This window comes from Ammospiza caudacuta, chromosome 11, assembly GCF_027887145.1.
Source record: "Ammospiza caudacuta isolate bAmmCau1 chromosome 11, bAmmCau1.pri, whole genome shotgun sequence".
NCBI classification, from domain to species: Eukaryota; Metazoa; Chordata; class Aves; order Passeriformes; family Passerellidae; genus Ammospiza; species Ammospiza caudacuta.
The window spans coordinates 3,218,128-3,238,647 of NC_080603.1; the positions used below are offsets into that span (position 1 = coordinate 3,218,128).

Sequence of the window (20,520 nt, forward strand, 5' to 3'; positions counted from 1 at the left end):
AAGGTGCAACGTGACTACATCAATCTGCAGGAATAGTGTTTCAATAGACAGGATTTTTGCTACAGGTAGATTTAAGTAGTTGAGCTTCTAAAATTGTAGCTGAGCACAAGGGATGCCATGGACAGATTTTTTTTTTTCAGTGTGTTTTTCCTCAAGCTAATTGTTGGTCAGTTATCCTGGGATTGCTTTCATGTTACAGGTAGATAGGTTTGGGAGTGTTTTTTGCAGAGCACTGCAGTTGATGAAAATTCATAATCCTCTGCCAGTGGGTTGCTGAAATCTGGGATGCTATAAAGGGAAGAGCTGTTCTTCAGAATGGTGCTGATCACTCCCAGGCTAGAAGGGTTCTGATGTAGCTGTTCTCCCGGGAGTCTGCTGCTCTGAAACCTGACCTTGTACTGGATTCAGCACCTGCAAGGACGTGGTGCTGAGCTCCTCAGTCTCTGGTGGTTCTAAACGTGTCCATGGAACTGCCAAAATGGTGGGTCAGTAATGGTTTGACTTCTCCCTCCTGCCAGATGGATTTTGCAGTGGCAGTGTAATTAATGTGTGTTACCCTCCCCTCGGTGACAGTGGCTCCACTTGCTGTGGGGATAAGAACTCCCTCATTTAGGGCAGCTCTGAACACCTGAGAGCAGCCAGAGCCCCCTCCAGTGCTCAGTTAGTGATTGGTAGAAATCAGGCAAGAAATTTTGAGTTTCAGGTTTTCCTGTAACTAATTCTGGGCAAAACCAAAACTTGCTGTTTCTAACATCTTGGTTTAGATTCTAAACTCTGTGGCTTGCTGTAAACAAAGTCAGGTAACAGAAAGTTTCATTGGTGAGCTCCCTTGGAATCAGGAATGATGTACTTTCTTAGATGGGATTTTTTTTGTGTAGGAAATGTCAGTGTTGCTGAATTGCATGGATGAAATGTCTGACTGGTGTGTAGGAGGCTAAGTGCACTCCAGGATTTTATTTTAGTATCCATCAGGCTATTAGCTATCCTGTCTTTATCATCCAGAATAGAATGGAGGCCATGTGATGACTTCTGGTTTGTAATGTTTATTTTAAACAGCAGCCAGAAGCCTGTGGCAGCTGTGGGAAGCTGGGTTGTGTCCCAGGGAGAATTGCAGATGCAGAGGGGAGAGGTTGGTACAGGAACCCCAGTTGTAGTCCTTGGTGGGCTAAGAGATCCTTCCAATCCAAATGTGACAGAAGGAACTTGACAATGAGCAGCTCAGCTGGCAGCTTAAATTACCACAGCTGGGCCTTCATTTTTGGGCCATAGTGATCTACTTTGTAGTGTTTCACAATAGCTTTTTCTTTTCTGGGCAAGAGAGGTAAAATATGTGGGCAAATTGATGCTTCAGACAGGGGAAGGGGAGCACACCTTCCCCAAGTTTTGCTTTTGCCAGCCTTGTAGGAATTGTAATCATGTGAAGTGCCCAGCTGAGCTCAAATGCAGCTCCCTCAGCTTCAGTGAACTCGTGGCTGTATTTGGGGATAACGTTTTTCTTGATTGTGTGATATAGATAGCAAGTATATTATTTCAGGTTACTGGAGGTTAAAGAAAAAAGCCATAAATTATTATCCAGCCTGGGTAATGGGTGGGTGCTGCTTAGGAGAAAAGGGAAAGAAGTAGGTGTGGAAGGATGGAAGGAGCTTGTAAGCAGAATGCTGTTCCATAACTGCTCTATAATCAGTAGTTAATGCTTTTTGGGAGGATTACAGAATGATGCAAGACTTCAAGTTGATAGCTTGTTTATTTCCCATCTCACAAGTGTAAATGTAGGCAGTCACACACAAAGGTACACAGCTCTGGGGTCAGTAGCACAGGTATTTCATTTGCACAGGCTGTGAACAGGGAGCTGCTTTGGTAGCAAACTTGTGCAAAGAGAAGCTCAGGACGTGGGGAGAGGAGGGGTGTAGTTGCAGGGGGGAAGATGCCAGGAGTGTTGAGCAAAAAGAACAAGCAGCCTGCATTTTTCCTAGAAGTGCCAGCACTGCCAAAGCCATGGGATTTGAGTCATGGAGCTTGCTAAGGACGTGTGAGACACATGGGAGAAATAAGGTGTGAGGTGTTCATGGCAAGGCAGGGCAGGTGGATTGCTGTGAGGCTGGGAAGGAGCACCTTGGCTTCTGCAGAGCCTGCAGCCTGGCACTGGAAGGGAGGAGACTCCACGCTGCTGCCCTGAGCTGTGGTCCCCAGAGGCATTTCTGGATTCTGCCAGCTCACACTGCTGGCTGCACCTTGCACTGCCTCACTGACAGGAGCTGCACTGGTGGGGCACTGCAGCCTGAAGATTGATTCCTCCCCACGCTGTCCAGCTGAAAGAGCACCACTGTGTCTTCAGGGGCTTTAAATCAGCTGAAAACACTTGTGCTTTTTTCAGTTCATTTTTATCCACTATCAAAGTTCTTATTCTTTAACCCATTACTTACCTGAAGACCTGAGCCCCAGCTTTGCTTGGGCTGGGAGCTCTGGGACAGGAGTTCCTGCTGGTGGCTGGTACAGGACATTGTGGTTGATATTTTGTGTTGTACCAGTGTGGTGCTGCTGCTGTCAGTAGCAGTGGTGAGTCCTCCCCCTGTGGTAGAGAACGTGAGCAGCACAGCAGGCACAGGCTGAGGCTCCAGCATTTAATGAGGTGTGAGCAGTTCCCTCCTTAAAGCTTGAGCAGTTGCTGTTGTGCCATACTCACTGTCAGATGGGCTTTGTAATGCCCATAACCCTCATGAGCAGGTACACGGTGGAACTTGACAGGAGAATGAAGACAACTGAAGTAGTAACAATGAAGAAGGAATCAGCACTTGCTGGATGCTGCCCCACCTGCCAGGTGCTGCCAGCTCAGAGTCTGGGGGGAGAGTGGTGCAAACTTGTTCAAAACACTGATGGCTGCATACCAGTCTGGCCACAGACTTCTTCAATGATGCTCTTACATGAAGGTGTGCTTCACTGCAGTAAATCTGGAGGAGCACAGCCTGATATTTGGACACATCAGGTGAAAGGCCTTTCCATTAAAAAAAGTTAATTTCTGTCATTCTGGCATCCCAAGAAATGAAGTGTTCTCGGTGTGAAGCTGAGATTCTTTTGTTACTGGCGGGTGCCTGGATTCTGAGTTACACCTGTTGGTGACCTGGTTTTCAGGAGGTTTTGGGAAGCTCTTGGGACACCCAGGTGCAGATGGTTGGCACATGGTTGGCTCCTGGATGGCAGAGCTGTGCTGCTCTGCAGAGCAGTGTCCTGCACAGTGGGAATCTCCTGCAGTGCACGTGGTGAGCCAAGGACTCTGCTGGACACAGAGGGGGCTCCTCTGAGCTGACACCCCCCTGTCCTTCAGGGAATGGGCAAAACTGGAGAGACAGTAAAGGCTGCCTTGGGGGAACTCTTCTCTCCATGGGAACTGACCTAGTTCTCACTTTGAGTTAGCACAAAGACAGTTTGTGCTGGTTCTGATGCTATTAGAAATTGAAGTGTATACACCCACAGTGTCTGAATCAGATATTCTAAACTAATAGTTTAAAATAGATTTTTTTTCCTTTTTTTTTTTTTTTTTTTTTTGATCAGAACACAGACTGTTATTTAGTAGCCACTGGTTCACTGAACTGGTAGCTTCAGGAAATCATCTTTCATTTGATTGACATCCTTTACATAATTCTGTGTTTTATTTGACCAAATGAAATCTGGGCAGATTTAGATAAATAAGAATCATGGCTGTTTTCACAAGAAGGTTCCTAAGTGGATATCTGCAGAAGGAGAGGAACAGCTAGAACCAACACCCTTAAAAAAAACCCCAAACCACCCCTGACTCAATCTCTTTGTACTTTTTATGTACCTCTGTGCAGAACTTTTTCTGTGGAGTTTAGCTGGTTCTACCCTAAAATCCAGAAGGGTTGGTGTTGTTCATACTCACATCAGGAGCTTCACTTTGTTTTGTACACAAGTCTGCATTTCTGGCCCCTGTTGAAGGTTCAGCTCCAGAGAAAAGTTCCTGATATCTCACAGCTCTGATTCTTCATGGTTCAAATGGACACTTCTTGTGGAACTGGCACTTCTTGTCCATTTAGCCCAGAGATCTTGTCAGAGCTGTCCTTGGCCAGCCAGAACCCCATTCTCCCAGGTTGAGCTGATGCCTTTGGGATCTGCTCTCTGTGCACAGCCCAGCCCAGCTGAACTGAGGGTTCACCCCAGTGCTGCCCATTGCCAGAGCTGTGGCAGCCACTCCAGCCCAAATGCAGGTGCAGCAGGGAAATGTGGGCTGGGTTAATCTGTTACCATCTCACACACAGGTAACTTTGCCATTTAATGAGTAACTTGGGGGATGAGATGACTCTGAGTGTCTGATCACTTAAACCTGAGGAGGTTACACCTGATCTGTGACAGTTTGTTCAGGAAACACCCAGGGTTATGGTGAGAGTTGGGAGGTGGTGCTGCTGTTAAAGTGAGGATGGTATTTTGTGATGAATCCTCTTCAGAGCAGTCTGTGGGGTGGGCATGTTGAGCACAATGGGTTTGTGGATTTGAGCCTTACCTGTTTCTGTGCTGCTGCTGTAACTCCAGCACTTTGTGTGAGCAGCTTTCTTACCTGATCTCAGTCTTGCATAGGGAATTGGATCCTAGCTCCAAATGTGGTGTGCAAGACTAGAATCCAAACTGAGGACACTTCTTAGAAAGAGTACTGATGATCCAGTGGAGAGTAGAATTCTTCCAGAAGTAATTAACTGCCCAGTGACTGGGATGCTGTCTGGCCAGAGAAGTCTGGTTTGGCACTTGAGAAATGTCTGTAAAAAAAGTGTCTCTGTAAATCCTTTGTGTGCACTGGTCAGAGGCGCAGCCAGTTCTGGAAGAGCTCATAAATGATGTGATTGTTTTAACCACTGGATGCATATTGAGTGTTTAGAGTATTGCTACACAGGCAAGTAGTAACAGCCAATTCTTGTGTGTTTCAGGGAGGAGGAAGGGCAGGGTTGTTGCACTTCACAGCTGCTGCACTCCAGGTCCTGTGCCACTGTCACCCCATTCCCCTTGGGAGAAGAGGTGAGGATTTCTACCAGAGTGACTTCATTGTAGATGTAATGCTGAGTGTACTAAGCAACATTCTGCCTAAGACCAGATCAGACATTGCAGCCAGGGGAGCTCTGAATAGATGTCAGCACTTCCTTCACACTGGGGACAGAGTGGCTTTGAGAGGGATACAAAGAGCTTTGGGGAGAATCTCCATCCTTGAGTGAACCCAGATAGCAACTGGACAGGACTATGAGCAACCTGTCACAGCTGGCCATGCTCAGTGTGGGGTGTGATCCTGGATCTGTGCTGGGGAGAGGATTGTCCCCTGCCCCCCTCCACTTACTACAAAGCTGATGATAAGCTCAGAAAATTGATAACATCAGTGCCAACAGCTTTTCTTCCTGGCCAATCAAAACAGACATGCCATGGATAAGGAAAGGAGGGTGCAGACACTTAGGGTAAACACAGAAATGACAATTGCCTTCTGGTGCTGGGTGGTGCTGGCTGCAGCTGGCTGACATAGCTCTGTGTGTGTCTGTGTGTGTGTCTGTGTGACAGGGTCTCTTGGTCACCATCTCCCCCCGTGGGTGTCTGTGCACACCTGGCAGTGCCTCAGTGTGTCTCTGGGTGTCCTTCAGTGTCCTCATGTCTGTGTCTCTTGGTGTCTAAGTTGTGCTAATACTGCTGTAACTGCCTCATCTCAGTAACTTCTTAGAGAATATTTTAATTTTTTCTCCTTTTGCCCCCCTCTCCCCCCAGAGCAGAGAGTGACCCCTCTGCTCGGTCCCTGTGTCCCCACAGCTGGGATGGCTGCTCTGAGGTCACCTCCTGGCAGGGCCCCTGTGGCTGAGCAGCCCCTGGTGGAGCTGCAGGAGAACAATCCCCACAGGCTTTGGAAAGAAACAGCTTCACACAGATAGACGGGCTGGAGACAAACACAGGCTGAGAGTCACTTTTACAAGTTTCTTTATGAAATTAAATGTTGCCCCTGGTCTGGGGGGAAGATATAGTGCAAGAAGGACTTTGTACATGCTACTGAATTCAGATATCCCTGGATGACCAGACTTTGGTCAGCTACAGCATCAACAAACACTGGATTTCTGAGCTCTGCAGACAGTTAGTGCTCACTCATACTTGAGCTGGAATGAGCCAGTGTCTTCCTTCCACTGTCACAGGATGTCTCCTAATCTAGGGAATTCAGTCAGTATGGCTTCTAACTCTCACTATGGTAAGGCAAATCTTTCTTTTTGCTAACCAAGGTTTAAATTCATTCTTTTTGGCCACCATTTGAAACTTGGGTACTTAAAGTGAGGCTCTTTATGCCAAATTTAGGCCTTTATCAAGTGGTTTTCCGTTTTTAAAAGTGTCAGTAACACTCCTTGAATTTGAGGGTCTGTGGGAGTTTGCATAACAATGACGTTGCAGAGTTGAACAGCAGACTCTGACTTCTGGGAGCTAGGTTTGCAAATATTGACCTTTCTTTAAAAAAAAAAAAGGAAAAGAAAAATTAAACAGACAAAACAGGCATCAAGTTAACAACATCTGACAAGAACAATTACAGACTTACAAAATACACAGTTCTGATTTTTACCATAAATAAACACATTACAAACAATGAGCATTTTCATTGGCCAGGAAATATGGCAGAATGATGGAGAGACAAGAATCTAAAGAATTGAGTATGATATTAATTAGGCACATTTTTCTCTAACTTATGTAACTCAAACCCACTAGAGAGATTCTTCGACTTGACTCATGCTGCAGGTTGGCACAGTTTAATGTGGGGCACCGCTCACCGGTGCTGCTGGACTAAAGGAGGGAGGGAGGAGGTCACAGTGCAGCGCTCACTGTGCTCTGAGGGCCTGCAGAGGCTGCTGAGTTAGCTGGACACGTGGAGGAGGATCACAGCTCTGAGAAATGCAGGGCATGGGGTGGGCACAGCAGAAGGTTCATCCCTCCTCACCACGGACTCTGAGCTGTTGTTGTGAGCGCGGCAGCGGCCTCGGGGCCGGCGGGTCCATGGGCTGCCCTGGCCTGTGGCAGCTGCCAGCCAGCAGTGTGGGCACAGCGGGAAGGAGTGAGTCCAGTACAGCTGACAAGGTAAATCTCTCGGGCTGCAGCCTGTCCAGCTCCCTGCTGTGTGCTCCTGGAGCTTTGCCTGCAGGGCAGGGCAGGGCAGGGCTGGCACCGCTGCACGCAGCCTCACCTGGGAGCCAGCGGGTCAGCCGGGCTGCACAATAAATAGGGAAGGCAGGAGCACCTGTGCCATCCTCTGTGGGCACAGGGCTGGCTGAACCTGGGCTCCACCTGCCAGCAGGGAGGGATAAAGTGCTTTCTCAGAAGGGCTTCAGGCACAAACAGGGGCTGCCCTATTTCCGGAAGGGCGTCAGCCTGCTGATGTTCTGCCAGAAGTTCGAGGGCTTGCGCTTGGGCTCTGCCAGCATGAAGACCTGCTGCTGGGGGAGCGTGCTGGGCAGCGTGGGGTGCTTCTGCCGCAGCAGGAACTCGTAGTAGGGCCTGGTGACAGCTGCCAGGAGGAGGAGGAGAGGGGAAGATGTTAGTGTTTTGTGGAGACAAACAAAACTCCACAGCTTTGTGGAAGTTGTAAAGCCGGGATGTTTATTACAGCGCTGGACACGTGGAGATTCCTCTCTAAAAGACATGCACACCTCTGGGAACTCTAGGGTTTTTATCTCTTTCTCACATCCATATGTATGCAATTTCACAATAGGTTCATACATTTTCATTTTTACAAATTTTGTGTGACATTTGCCGCTAGTTCTTCTTTCTCAGAAAGAATTCCTAGGTCAGGCTGACCTGCTCTCACAGCAGTCTCTGTCTCTCTGTCTCCCCCCTTAGCTCTGTCCTTGGGCTGAAGCACAGCCTTTCTCTGAGCTTAGGCTTTCTACAAGAACAGGCAGTCAGGCTAAGTAGCAATGTTTTCAAGCTAGAGACTTAACTCAAAGATGTACATTTCACCTAAATCAGAATGGATTTCTACTCTGGAAAATTTCTACTCTGTCTCATTAGTCAAACACAACTCCTTTTCCCCACTCTACCGCCTCCCCCAGTCGCCATTAAAGCTGCAGGGCTGTGATTGGGTTTGTCTTAGCGTACCCTTTCCTTCAAGTTATCCTTACTTTCAGCAGTGCCTTTCAGGATTAGAGCGCATGTGGAAGGCCCAGAAATGTGCTGCACAACTGTCAGGTGTCCTGCCAGCACGACAGCAGGGCTGGAGAGCTGCAGCTCATGACTGGTGACAAACTGAGCTGGTGCTTTTGGCTGTGCTGGGAGAAGCAGCTGCTGTGCAAGTGCTGCTGGTGCCTGTTCCAGCCTCCTGGGCTGGATCTCTGACTAGGAATGGTCAGTGCCTGCATGGAGGACAAGGCTGGTCTGTGCTGTCTCCCGAGGGCTTTGCTCTGTTAGCATGGTCTGGCTTCCTTCCAAACTTCCCCCTGTTTGCAGCCAAATCCTATTTCTGGCCCTTTTTGACATGTAGCCAAGCTTGCTTTCAGGAGATGTGGCTGGGCTTTGAGTGCTGGCTGTACCACCAAGAGGAAGTGGTTTTCTCTGTGGGTTCAGAGGAACCAAGTGCCACCTCTTCCTCTGAGCAGAGGGAAGGGGAAGGTGCAGCAGCGGGGCTGTCTTCAGCGACAGTGCTGTGGGCACAGGAACCTTTATTTTGCTTGACTTCACTCTCCCCTGGCTGCTGCTGACTGTCCTTGTCTGTGCAGGTTGAACCCAGAGCCCTGCCCAAGCATGGTCCCTACCCTGGCACCCTGCCCTAGGTGCAGGTTTGAGAGCATCTGCCACAGGCAGGAACAGCCCCTGCTGCAGAGACCTCTGTGGCCCTCTGTGCCCCATGGGGACACTCCAAACCTTGCCTTTTGCCAAAGGGAATGCCCCACTGCTGGGGAAGCCTGGCTCCTAGGGAGAGGCTGTGCACTGGCCTAGAGCAGAAGCTGCTGGGTTTGGCAGAGTGCTGATTATGTGCAAAGTGGCTCTCCTGGAGTTAGGAATGATCTCCTGACTCCAGCCTTCTGAATCTACCAGGAACTGCGGTGCAAATTGTCACCATCTGGCCTTCTCAAGAGTTTGTTAATGTCACTTCAGTGAAGCCTTTCCCATGTAGTAAATACAGAGCCACCCCCCATTCCCACAGTGCTCCTGTGCTCAGGTGTGACTCACCCTTGGGCTTCCCAGCATGGTGCTGCTTGCTGGCATTCAGCATTGCCTGCTTTTTCTGCACCTCCGTGATGGAAAACCCTGGAAGATGAAGCAGATTCGTGTCAGCAGCAGGTCATCATTTGGGACCTCAGGAGAAGACAAGGGTGGGCAGATGCCTGAGGTGCAAGGCCACAATTGCTGCCAAGGCTGGGGGGGCACAGCCTGCTCCCCCAGCCTGTGCTGGGCTGCACAGACCCCCCTGCAGGGTTTGCTGCCTGCCCTCAGCCCAGGCTGCACAGGGGGGAGAAGCCACTGCAGGCCACTGGTGGCTGAAATCTTTCAGATCACACCAGGCTGAATTGAGAAGGATTTGGACAAAACAACACAAACCCTCTTGGACAGGGAGAGCCCTTGACTGAAGCTGTTCTATACTGCTCTGGACCCTGTATGTAATGTATTGACTACTTTGTCAGCCCTGCTTGAACTCCTTAGGACACATCAGCCTCCCTGAGGACAAACTGCAGTGATGGCTTATGGTGGTTTGCAATTTTTTAATCGCACAGATTCATTCACAATGTGTCATTCAGCAGCCCAGAGCTGCCCTGGAGCATGGGCTGGCTTCCCAACCCTTTCACTCCTCAGGCATTAGCCAATGGATAAAAAAAAGATGAAAACCCAAAAATAATAATAATGATTAAAAAACAAAACACTCTCCCAGCCTTGCTCTTTCCGTACCTGTCTCCTGGTCGAGCTGCACCTGCCTCCTTTCATTCTCAAACGCCTTCAGCCAGCGCTGCTTCTGCTCAGGCTTTTTTGCACAGAACAAATGGACTTCCTCAGTGTCTCTGCAGTGCAGCTTGAATGCATTTTTCACACTGATATTGAAGTCCTTGTCTTTGCCATCTTCCACATCCAGGATTTCCATGTCATCCATGCTGATGCGACTCTTGTAGTACAGGATGTCCCTGCGCAGGAGGTCCTGCAAGAGAGATCACAGCACATGGAGCTGTTCTTGATGTGATGGCAATTTACCCTTCCTGCATCATCAGAGTCCTGGCAAAGAAATCACACTGGGTGTGAGTCTGTGCAACTGCAGAGTGCTGGGCTGCTGGGGGCATGCAGGGAGCCACAGTGCTTGTTCTGCCTGGTGGCTGTGCTGGGGCCTCTCTGCTGCCTGAAGCTTGGGTGTTACACATGATCCCAAATCCTCATTGAGCCTCTGACAGAAAACACTATTTGAATCTTTCAGTTCCACTTAAAAGCAAAAGTAATACTGATTACCTCTTGGGTTTTTGTTGACAATAAAAAGTAACTTTGAGGACAGTGATTTTCATACCTAAGTTACCTGGAGCTACCTGCATGCTGTGGAATATGCAAAAAACAATTGGCACATTCAGTTCTGAAATTCCAGTGGAAGATACTGTTCATTGGCTCCAAGAGGGAAGATTTCTGTTATTACTCAGCTTATGAAAAAAGCTGTACTTACAGACTTAATGTGCTGTTAGCATGGCCTTACTGACTGCCAAGGCCACAGCTGTTCATCAAACCTGCAGCTTTTTCTGAATACAACACTAAGGTGGAAGCTCAGATGAAGAACAAGGTATTTAAAAGAACTTGTGTGACAATACTCATCACTGAGTTGTACAGATACAATCACTGAGTTGTACAGAATAACCCCTCACTAACCCCAGAAGCTGTGCAGTGCTTTCCTCTTGTGCTGTGAGGATTAGAGCAGTAGCTGATTGCTGTGCTCAGATGCACAGAACACCCCAGGAGCTCAGAGGAAAGAATGCACAGAGTGCCAGGAGCCCATGAGGCCAGCAGGAATTAAGGAAACAAAGGGGTGGAGAGGGGCTCACTTAAATCCACCAGCACAGCAGCAGCCAGAATTCATGGTTACCTTCTTGCAGCAGACAAGCTGGTGATCGAAGAGGAAGAACATCCTCTGTTGGCTCTTGGCTTGAGGGTGGGAGATTTTGGCTAATTCCCCAGAATAGATGAGTTCTGAGCTTCTGACTAGGACATCTTCTCCCTGGGAACAGCACAAAGCACAGGTTGGTCTCAGCCTCATCTGAAAGTGGGAGCCTGAATTCCTGCAGACAGAACTTGTGTGGGAATGAGAGAGAGCTTCTGTGCTGGAGGACAGTCCTTGGCACATCAGGGAGACGCTGTGCCCTGGCACCCGGGGGGGGGGAACTGAATTTGATTAGAACAATAGTGTGTTACATTTTTAAAAATCTCCTGTTCCATGGAGTCTGCTCAGGAAAGCTGCTCCATCCCAGACATAAAGGAGGCACATAAGCAGGGAGCTAAGAATTTAGCCTGACATCCTTGGGCAGAGAGACAGTGTGGGTTTATTGAGTCTAGGATTTAGAAAATCAGTATTTTGTTTCTTTTATTTAGCAATTTTTTTAATGAGTCCACAGGGAACCTTGGTTTCCTCTATGACTATGCCAGAAGTTGCCTTTCTGCAACAATAATCTGGCTTGTTAAGAATTAAGGAGCAATTCTGCTCATCCTGAAAGTTTGAAGTCACTCAAGATAAAATGGGGAGGGGCAAGAGAAAAATAATAAAATTCCACTAACCTACATGCTGATTTCATTCTGCAAGGAAAAACAGGAAAGCAAGAATCCCAGGGCACATGCAAAGGCAGCTGGTCTAGCTGGTTATATGCCAGACCTGCTCAGCTGTACTAAAAGACTAAAATCAGAGAGCTGAGGTGGGGCTAGACAGTGAGATATCACTGTGGAGAGAAGCTGCTGGAAGGGCAGAAGAGGAACAAGGTGGAATTCCTTGGGCAAGGAGTCCCCACCTCCCAGTCCTCGATGGAGCTCTGCCACTGGGCGATCTTGTCGATGTTCTCCAGGCGCCGCTTGCGCTCGTTGATGAGCCGAGCCACGTTCTTCATGGCGTTCAGCGCAGCCTCCACGTCCTTGAAATCCCTGGGGACACACACAGGCTTCAGGGTACTATGATAGTTTTTGAAAAATCCCTTCTCCAGGATTTTTTCTCCTGGGAAGCTTCAGCTTCTCCTTGTTTTGCTGTTTTAGAATGTGATTTGAAGAATTAATGACCAATCACAGCCAGCTGTGTTGGACTCTGAGGAGTCAGTCATGAACTTTCATGATCACTTTTTTGACAGCCTTCTGTCTGTATCCTTTCTCTTTCTTTAGTATAGTTTTAGATAATATAATATAATATAATATAATATAATATAATATAATATAATATAATATAAGGATCAGCCTTCTGAGAACTTACTTGGAGTCAATTTCTCATCTCTCACTTCGCCCTAAAGCCCTCACAACACCCCAGCCTTATGCTTGGCAGAATGGCACAGGGGTGCTGTACCTGCACTCCAGAGGGCAGCAGCTGGCACAGAGCTGGGATGGAAGCAGGATTCCACCTGCAGTCTGTCCCAGCTGTTCTGTCCCTGCTCCTCTGGCAGCTTCTCAGACACTCCTTGGTTTTCAGGCACAGATTTGATGTTGATTAGAACAATAGCATGTTATATTTTTAAAAATCTCATTTTCCAGGGAGTCTGCTCAGGAAAGCTGCTCCATCCCAGACATCCCACCCCTCTATGTGTAAAGGAGGCACATAAGCAGGGAGCTAAGAATTTAGCCTGACATCCTTGGGCAGGGAGACAGTGTGGGTTTACTGAGTCTGGTAACAAATCTAGGCCACCTCTGGGGAAGGGAAGGGGCTAAGTAATCCAGTGTAGCTACAGAGGTGTAAATAGGAATTGCTGGAAGAACCTGCAGGTTCTCCTTTCCTTTCTGCAACACAACTCATTCACCATGCTGCTGTGCCATGCAGGGGCTGGTGTGTGGTACAGAGGTGAAGCAGTCCCACAGTGACTGGCTGGTTTCAAACATGGGCTGATGGTTTATCTGGCAGGGTGGGACAGAGGCTGAGCTGTCCTCCCCCACACACCATCTGTGGCCACCAGCCACCTCTGCTGAGTTCAGAGCTGCTGGGAAGGGGCTGAGCTGCACAACTTGGCTCTAAGGCAGCTCTCAAACATCTCTGCACTTCCTTAGGCAACAAGATGTGCTTAAAACCATTCTGGGAAGCACCAGGGTTGCAATTAGGAAAGTGAAATTGAGTCAAACCACAATGGACCAATATCAACACTTCCATAGAGATATTTCATGTTTTCAGGTACTTAATTATGTGACATTTATTTGATCCAAAGGCAGTGCCCTCACCATGAATGTGAGTGATGGATTTGGAGGCCATGGAGCTGGCACTGGATGGGGCACCAAGTGTGCATGGCCTGGCTGCTGCAGGGCACAACTTCCCACTGGGGAACTGCAGCTGTATGGGCATCTTGGCATGTATCCAACCAATGCTTTTGGAGGCACAGTTCTCAACACCACCACCAGAAACATGGACAGAAACCAGGACAAATCCAAGCTCCAAAGTACGTATGTGCTGGTATCACAGATACACAAGCCAAATAAAATAGAAAAAGGCCGTTATGAAGTGGACCTTGTAGCTCTCGATCTGTGACAGGAAAGCTGAGTGCTGCTGTAGTGAAAAATTATGTAAATATACTTTTACAATATACTGATAATAAGTTATAAGTTTTATTATATTGTATTTTATTATATTAGTATATTATATTAATAGAACATAAGTATAATATTATTATAATATCGTGTTATACAAGTTCATAAGTATATTATAAGTTATATAATATATTATGTAAATATACTTTATAAAAATATATAAATATAATTTTTTTCCAGGTTTCTCCAAGGTAACCTGTAAGAATTGTGCTGGTTGCAGTTAGCCACTGCTCTCCATGCACAAAGTTATAATTTAAGTTAATATTATTATAATATTATATAAGTTATATTATTATATAATATTATGTTATATTACATAAAACTTGTAATATACCTATACTATGTAAATATATTTTATAAAACTATATAAATATACTTTTTTTCCAGGTTTTTCCAAGGTAACCTGTAAGAATTGAGCTGGCTGCAGTTAGCCACTGCTCTCCATGCACAAAGTTATGTTTTAAGTTAATATTAATATCATATAAGTTATATTATATGTAACGTATAATATACTTATACTATGTAAATATACTTAATTAAATTACATTATTAAACTTTTTTTCCAGGTTTCTATGAGGTAACGTGTAAGAACTGAGCTGGCTGCAGTTAGCCACTGCTCTCCATGCCCGAGCCCATTTCCATGGGAGCATCCTGGCTCCTTCCCCGCCCTCACCTGTGCTGGGGGTTGGTGTACTTGAGCAGCTCGGCCAGCTGCAGGGGGTATTTGCAGATTTTCTGCACGGGGGTGAGCAGGAAGCCATCCAGGGAGATGTCGATCATCTTCTGCAGCAGGCGGCACGCCTCGAAGAAGTAAACGTACTTGTTGACCTTGGCCAGGCGCGACAGCTCCAGGCACGCGTTGGGGTGGTTGTTGCAGTACTCGGAGTAAATCTGGAACTCTGTTTGCTGCAGGGCACAGGGAGGGGGTTACTGCCTTGTCCCTCAGGCCATGGCCTGTCACAGACTCTAACTGGAGGTGTTTGGTCATTTGTGCCCTCCCCAGGCTCTCAAACCCAGAGACTCAAAGCTGGGTGCTGGCAAAGTGTGTCACAGCTTCATCTGAGAGACCCAGACATTCCCACAGACCCTGCTCGGGGCTCAGCTGAATGCTCTTAGTGCCCACACCAGCCACAGCTGATCCTTCACTGACCTCAAAATACCTTTACTGTAAACTCAGTCCTGCTCGAGATTTTGGAGTCTTCCTGCATTTTCCCTGAGGTACCAAGAGCTGGCAGGGATTTCATTGTTCAGAGGATAAGGTGCTTTGAAAAGGCTCTTTCCACAGCCACAAGAGCTAAAGGATATTTCTTTAGGAAGTGGTTGAGCAGGGTTGGGTTAGAGGGTGGTGGCATTTAGTGGATCTTTTTAAAGAAAGCTTCAGTTCTGTCTGACAAATTTCTAAATCCTCTGCCTCAATCCATCCTCAGCTACCCCTTTCCCACGAAGTCAAATTTACTTACATATTCCAAGAAGCATGAGCCAACCTCACTCAAATGTGGGTGGTCTTTGTTAAATTTCTTCTCTAGTGCTTTAACAAATTTCTTCTGGCACCTGTAGATGTCCTCAATATTCCCAAAGATTGTCTTCAGCTGTTCCTCTGTAAACATGTCGGCTCTCTTGCGGCACTGCTTAATGTAACCCTGGAGAAAACCAGATTGGAAACCTCCTGGGCATCTGCTCTGTGGCACAGAAAGCCTCAAGGACTGCACACCAGGTTCCTGCACTCCCTTCCTGCATATCTGGACCCATCTGTAACCATTATTTCCTCTCCTTTACCCTAAACATGGTACAAATAGAAGCTGCCAGAGACTCATGGCAGCCCTGGGTGATGCTGCTGAAGGAGTCACAGAGCTGCTTTATCCCTTGCTGAAACAGCCTCTGTCTGTCTGCAGTGGGGTGCTCTGACCCCAGCACTGGTAGATTCAGACCAGTTAAGTCCAGGTGTGGACCTGGTTTGGTGTCTGTGTGAGGAGCTGCCCAAATGACTCCAGCAGAGGAGAGCTCTGAGGGGCAGGGGGACACTGCAGCAGGAGAGGCTTGTGTGTAAATGTGTGCTCTTTGCCCCAGCTGCCTCTGCTGGGAGCCACTTTTGTGCCATTGCAGTGGAGAATTCTGTTCCTGCAAAAATTGCAACTGCCTTCACTCCCCCAGTGTGCAGGATGGATCTCTTTTACAAGAGGTGTCACAATGTTCAGCATATTTGACAGTAAAGGATCCAATTGGCTGAGCATCCCCAGTTGTTTTGGTCTGAGCATGGCTTGTCTGAAGGCTGGAGTTGCTGATTATATTACTCCAGAACATATATTAGAGAGGACAGCAGTGCTAGACATTTACTTTTCTGTGGCTTGGGAAATTCAATTAATTCCATTTAATCAGAGCACAAGTGAGTGCTCCAAATGCAGAGGCATTTGGGATTTTACTGTAATGAATTGTCTTCTGTTTTCTGACCATATACTGGCATTCAGCAGAACTGATGAAAATCCAGTCTCATTTTCAGAAAAGTTTCCTGCTCAGGGTCCCTTTCTGGGCAAGCATGGGACACAGTCCATTATCCTTACAGAAATCCTTACAGTCCCTTCCCCCTTTATTCCTCACCTCACAAATGTCCTTCAGGTGCTTGATGTAGTCTCTCTCTGTGCTTATGATCTCATTGATGACGTTGGTCCTCATCTGGTCTTTGGTGGTCTGGCCCATCCCGAAGCGCCGGGAATCCTCCTCTCTGCCGCCCTCCACCTTCAGGGGATAATCCTCCATGGGCTCATCCTGGTTCACCCGCAGCTGCAGCACAAGAGGGTCACTGCTCCACTGCCCAACACCTCTGCCAGGGAAGGGCTGCAGGGCGGGCACACACCGGGCAGGGTGACAGGAGGGGTGTGGATTGCCTGGAAACATTTCCCCTGGGAGCCTGAGGCCACACAGGCGCTGTGGGGAGGGGACAGGGCTGCTGCTCCCACCCTGGCACGGCTGGGTTTGGGCAGGCATTTCTAGTGCACACAAACTACAGGAATGATATGGAGTCCTTCAGGAATAATGCATATAAAATCAGGAGAAAAATGGTTTATCAGTTGAAATTTTCTTAAATATTTGAAGGAACACTTTGGGAGGGAGGGGAGAATCAGTAAATGGTTGGTTTTTTATCTACTTTGTTGTTCTCATACTGTCAGTAACAGATGGCCCCTCGGTGTCTGCTTCCCGGGATTCTTTAAAGAGAGTTCACTGCTAAAGCAGCAGCAGATCAGCCGCCCGTGGGCACCGAGGCGGGGAAGAAGGGCAGAGCCCGTCAGGGCAGTGTGGGACTCCCGGTGCCCCATCAGAGGGCAGCACAGCCCGGGAGCAGGGACACAGCGGCTGCAGGGCAGCGCTCTCTGCTCTGCACAGCCCCGAGCGCAGCCCTGAGCTAGGGGACACTGCCACAGCCCCGAGCTAGGGGACACTGCCACACAGCCCCGAGCTAAGGGACACTGCCACAGCCCTGAGCTAGGGGACACTGCCACAGCCCCGAGGGACACTGCCACACAGCCCTGAGCTAGGGGACACTGCCACACAGCCCCGAGCTAAGGGACACTGCCACACAGCCCCGAGGGACACTGCCACAGCCCCGAGCTAAGGGACACTGCCACACAGCCCCGAGCTAAGGGACACTGCCACACAGCCCCGAGGGACACTGCCACACAGCCCCGAGCTAAGGGACACTGCCACACAGCCCTGAGCTAGGGGACACTGCCACAGCCCCGAGCTAGGGGACACTGCCACACAGCCCTGAGCTAAGGGACACTGCCACAGCCCTGAGCTAGGGGACACTGCCACAGCCCCGAGGGACACTGCCACACAGCCCTGAGCTAGGGGACACTGCCACACAGCCCCGAGCTAAGGGACACTGCCACACAGCCCCGAGGGACACTGCCACAGCCCCGAGCTAGGGGACACTGCCACACAGCCCCGAGCTAAGGGACACTGCCACACAGCCCCGAGGGACACTGCCACACAGCCCCGAGCTAAGGGACACTGCCACACAGCCCTGAGCTACAGGGACACTGCCACAACCCCGAGGGACACTGCCACAGCCCCGAGCTAGGGGACACTGCCACACAGCCCCGAGCTAAGGGACACTGCCACACTGCCCCGAGGGACACTGCCACACAGCCCTGAGCTAAGGGACACTGCCACACAGCCCCGAGCTAGGGGACACTGCCACACAGCCCCGAGAGACACTGCCACAGCCCCGAGCTAGGGGACACTGCCACACAGCCCCGAGCTAAGGGACACTGCCACACAGCCCCGAGCTAGGGGACACTGCCACAGCCCTGAGCTAGGGGACACTGCCACAGCCCTGAGCTACAGGGACACTGCCACACAGCCCTGAGCTAAGGGACACTGCCACACAGCCCTGAGCTAGGGGACACTGCCACACAGCCCCGAGCTAAGGGACACAGACTGCAGCATTCCACTCTGGGCTTCCCTTTCTGGCACTGCTGAGTGCCCTGGGAATACTCTGCTCGTGACCCAAAGGATCCATCCCAGCACAGAGAAGGAGTTAAAGTTAGGAAGGTAAACCACACGTAATTACAGGAATTTTTAGTACAGTGACACAGTACTGCTTTAAACTTTTAATGTCGTTTCTTCTAGGCTTTGTGACTTACCACTTGATACAGATACACCTACATATAAAACACAGTGCATACCCTCCCTTGCCAGCACAGGCACAGAGTACATTTACTCACTGCTGAAGTTAATTCACTCACTGCTGAAGTTAATTCACTCACTGCTGAAGCCCTCAAGATGTGCAACCCTGGTTCTCCTTCACTGTGAGCAGGACATCGGAAGCTCTTAAACTCAGAACTCGGCCTGAAACTCAGATGTGGAGTGACAGAGCCCTGCAGTGTGAGCCGAGCCTCCAGACACACCAGCCCTCCCTGCAGTGAGCTTGAGCCAGGGGTAATTAGCAGGAAATCTTCAGCTGGATGCTTGAATAAGTGTTGTGATTCCTCTGTTAAAAGAATTTCTGACTGCATCCCTAATGCCTAGTGCTAGTCTGCTTTACTCTAAGATGACAAGTTTTTGCCAGCCAGGACAATTCAATTTAGCAGTAACATGAAAGAAAAAAAAATCTGTGTTTTCATTGCAAGAAAAAGCGGTGCTGAGGTCTTGGTAATCTTATTTGCAAAACATTCCACTGTTTGTATTAATTATGCAGCCGAGACTATCCCCTGCAACCTGGAACAAAGCATTTCAAAACCGTCCCCCTTCTGCAAGGACTTTTGCTACAGACACCGGATGACCTCGTGTCACCTCCTTTCATGCTCCACCTGGTGTTGGGTCACTTGTGATCTGAAGTGACCTGGATAAAGAGCTAAAGGCCTGAGAATCTCCGCCCTTGGGCACCCCAGTGCCTTTGCAGGCTGAGGAGCCTGCCCCGAGCTGGGCAAGGCTGTCAGGCACCCACAGCGACAGGAGAAAGGAAAAAAGCCGTTCTCCTCCCAGCGGGACAGGAGCACAGCAGTTACCCCCTCCCACACTCCTGCTTCCCCTGCTTGCCCTGATGTGCTTCCGAAAGCTCTGCTGGAGATGAAGCTCTGCAGGGTGCTGGCTGCTCTGCGCAGCTCCTCTGTGTGGGCTTTGAAGCTGGCACCAGGGGACAGCCTTGGCCCACGAGCACTGAGTGTCTCACATTGCCCCGGATCACTGCCCAGACATCTCTTGGGTTTTTCTCCTCCATTTTTTAGAGCCTGGCTGGCACTAAAAACAGCCCAGCAGCCTGAGGAGGTGCATGTGAGTCAGGTGGGTGCATCCTTTGGCTGTGGGTGGCACTGCACTGGCCCCAGCAGCAGCTGCAGAGAGGTGCCTTTGGTGCCACGCTCATCTCCATGGTCTAAGTGGGCACTGGAGTGAAGAATCCAGGGATTTGCATCAGGATTCCTCCAGGAGAGCTCTGCTTGCTCCTGGAAGGAGCCAGGGTACAGATGGGTAAGCCAGGGTACAGATGGGTAAGCAGGAGCCAGGCTGCAAACCAGCAAACAGGGCAGCTGCCCAGCTGGCACAGCTCAGCTCAGCTCCAGTCTGGAGCTGAACCTTTTGCCCTGATTTACTCATGCACAGGGACTTCTCCACACTGGTGGGATGCAGTGCAGTGAAGCTGTGTGTATCTCTGTGAAAGTAAGGGATGGATCCATGTGGCAGCAAAACCAAAAGGGTTATTGATGGATTAAAAACAACAGAAGTGCCTCAGAATGGTCATGTAGAAATTAGAGCCTCTCCTCCCCCAAAAGGTGGTGGGATCAGCCCAGGAGGGCACCCTGCACTGTGGCCCCTTGTAGAGGAATACAAACAAGACATGCTGAACCATCCCTAGCAGTGAAAGTCCTCTGGAGTCACCCAGGACATTAAAGCTGGAGAAGGACAAACACCTGCTGCTCATGGAGAGGGCACAGAGAAAGATGAAGGTCTTACCCGAACAAAGCTGGCTGGGAACCAGCCTTCACTGTCCAGAATCCTGCCCCACCACCACTCCTTGTTGGTGGCATCCATCACTTCGATGACATCTCCAGCCTTGAATCCCAGCTCCTGGTCATCCATGGTGACGTGGTCCCAGAGCGCCTCGGCGTACACCACGCTGCCATCGCTGATCAGCTGCGGGCACAGAGGCACAGGTCAGTCCCTCAGGGCAGCAGCACCCCGTGCCAGCCTGGCTGCAGCCCTGGCACACACCCTGGCACACCTACTGCAGCCCTGGCACAGCCCTGGCACAGCCCTGCTGCCTCTGTGCCCCATGAGCAATGAGGAGTGGCTGCA

At 49.3% G+C, this 20,520-nt stretch overlaps 1 protein-coding gene across 1 annotated transcript in view; it reads right to left on the bottom strand.

Annotated features, from left to right (window-relative positions):
* Positions 1 to 5,748: 5,748 nt before the first annotated feature.
* Positions 5,749 to 20,520, bottom strand: part of LOC131562477 (uncharacterized) — a 133,398-nt gene continuing 118,626 nt past the window's right edge. Inside the window, exons 5-13 of the mRNA XM_058812231.1 lie at positions 20,179 to 20,358; positions 16,327 to 16,509; positions 15,192 to 15,371; positions 14,405 to 14,637; positions 11,970 to 12,099; positions 11,057 to 11,188; positions 9,892 to 10,135; positions 9,178 to 9,255; positions 5,749 to 7,516 (exon numbers count right to left, since the gene is read on the bottom strand). Of these exons, the coding sequence (XP_058668214.1) occupies positions 7,359 to 7,516; positions 9,178 to 9,255; positions 9,892 to 10,135; positions 11,057 to 11,188; positions 11,970 to 12,099; positions 14,405 to 14,637; positions 15,192 to 15,371; positions 16,327 to 16,509; positions 20,179 to 20,358 (1,518 nt within the window). The 3' untranslated portion in view covers positions 5,749 to 7,358. The remainder of the gene's footprint in view (positions 7,517 to 9,177; positions 9,256 to 9,891; positions 10,136 to 11,056; positions 11,189 to 11,969; positions 12,100 to 14,404; positions 14,638 to 15,191; positions 15,372 to 16,326; positions 16,510 to 20,178; positions 20,359 to 20,520) is intronic.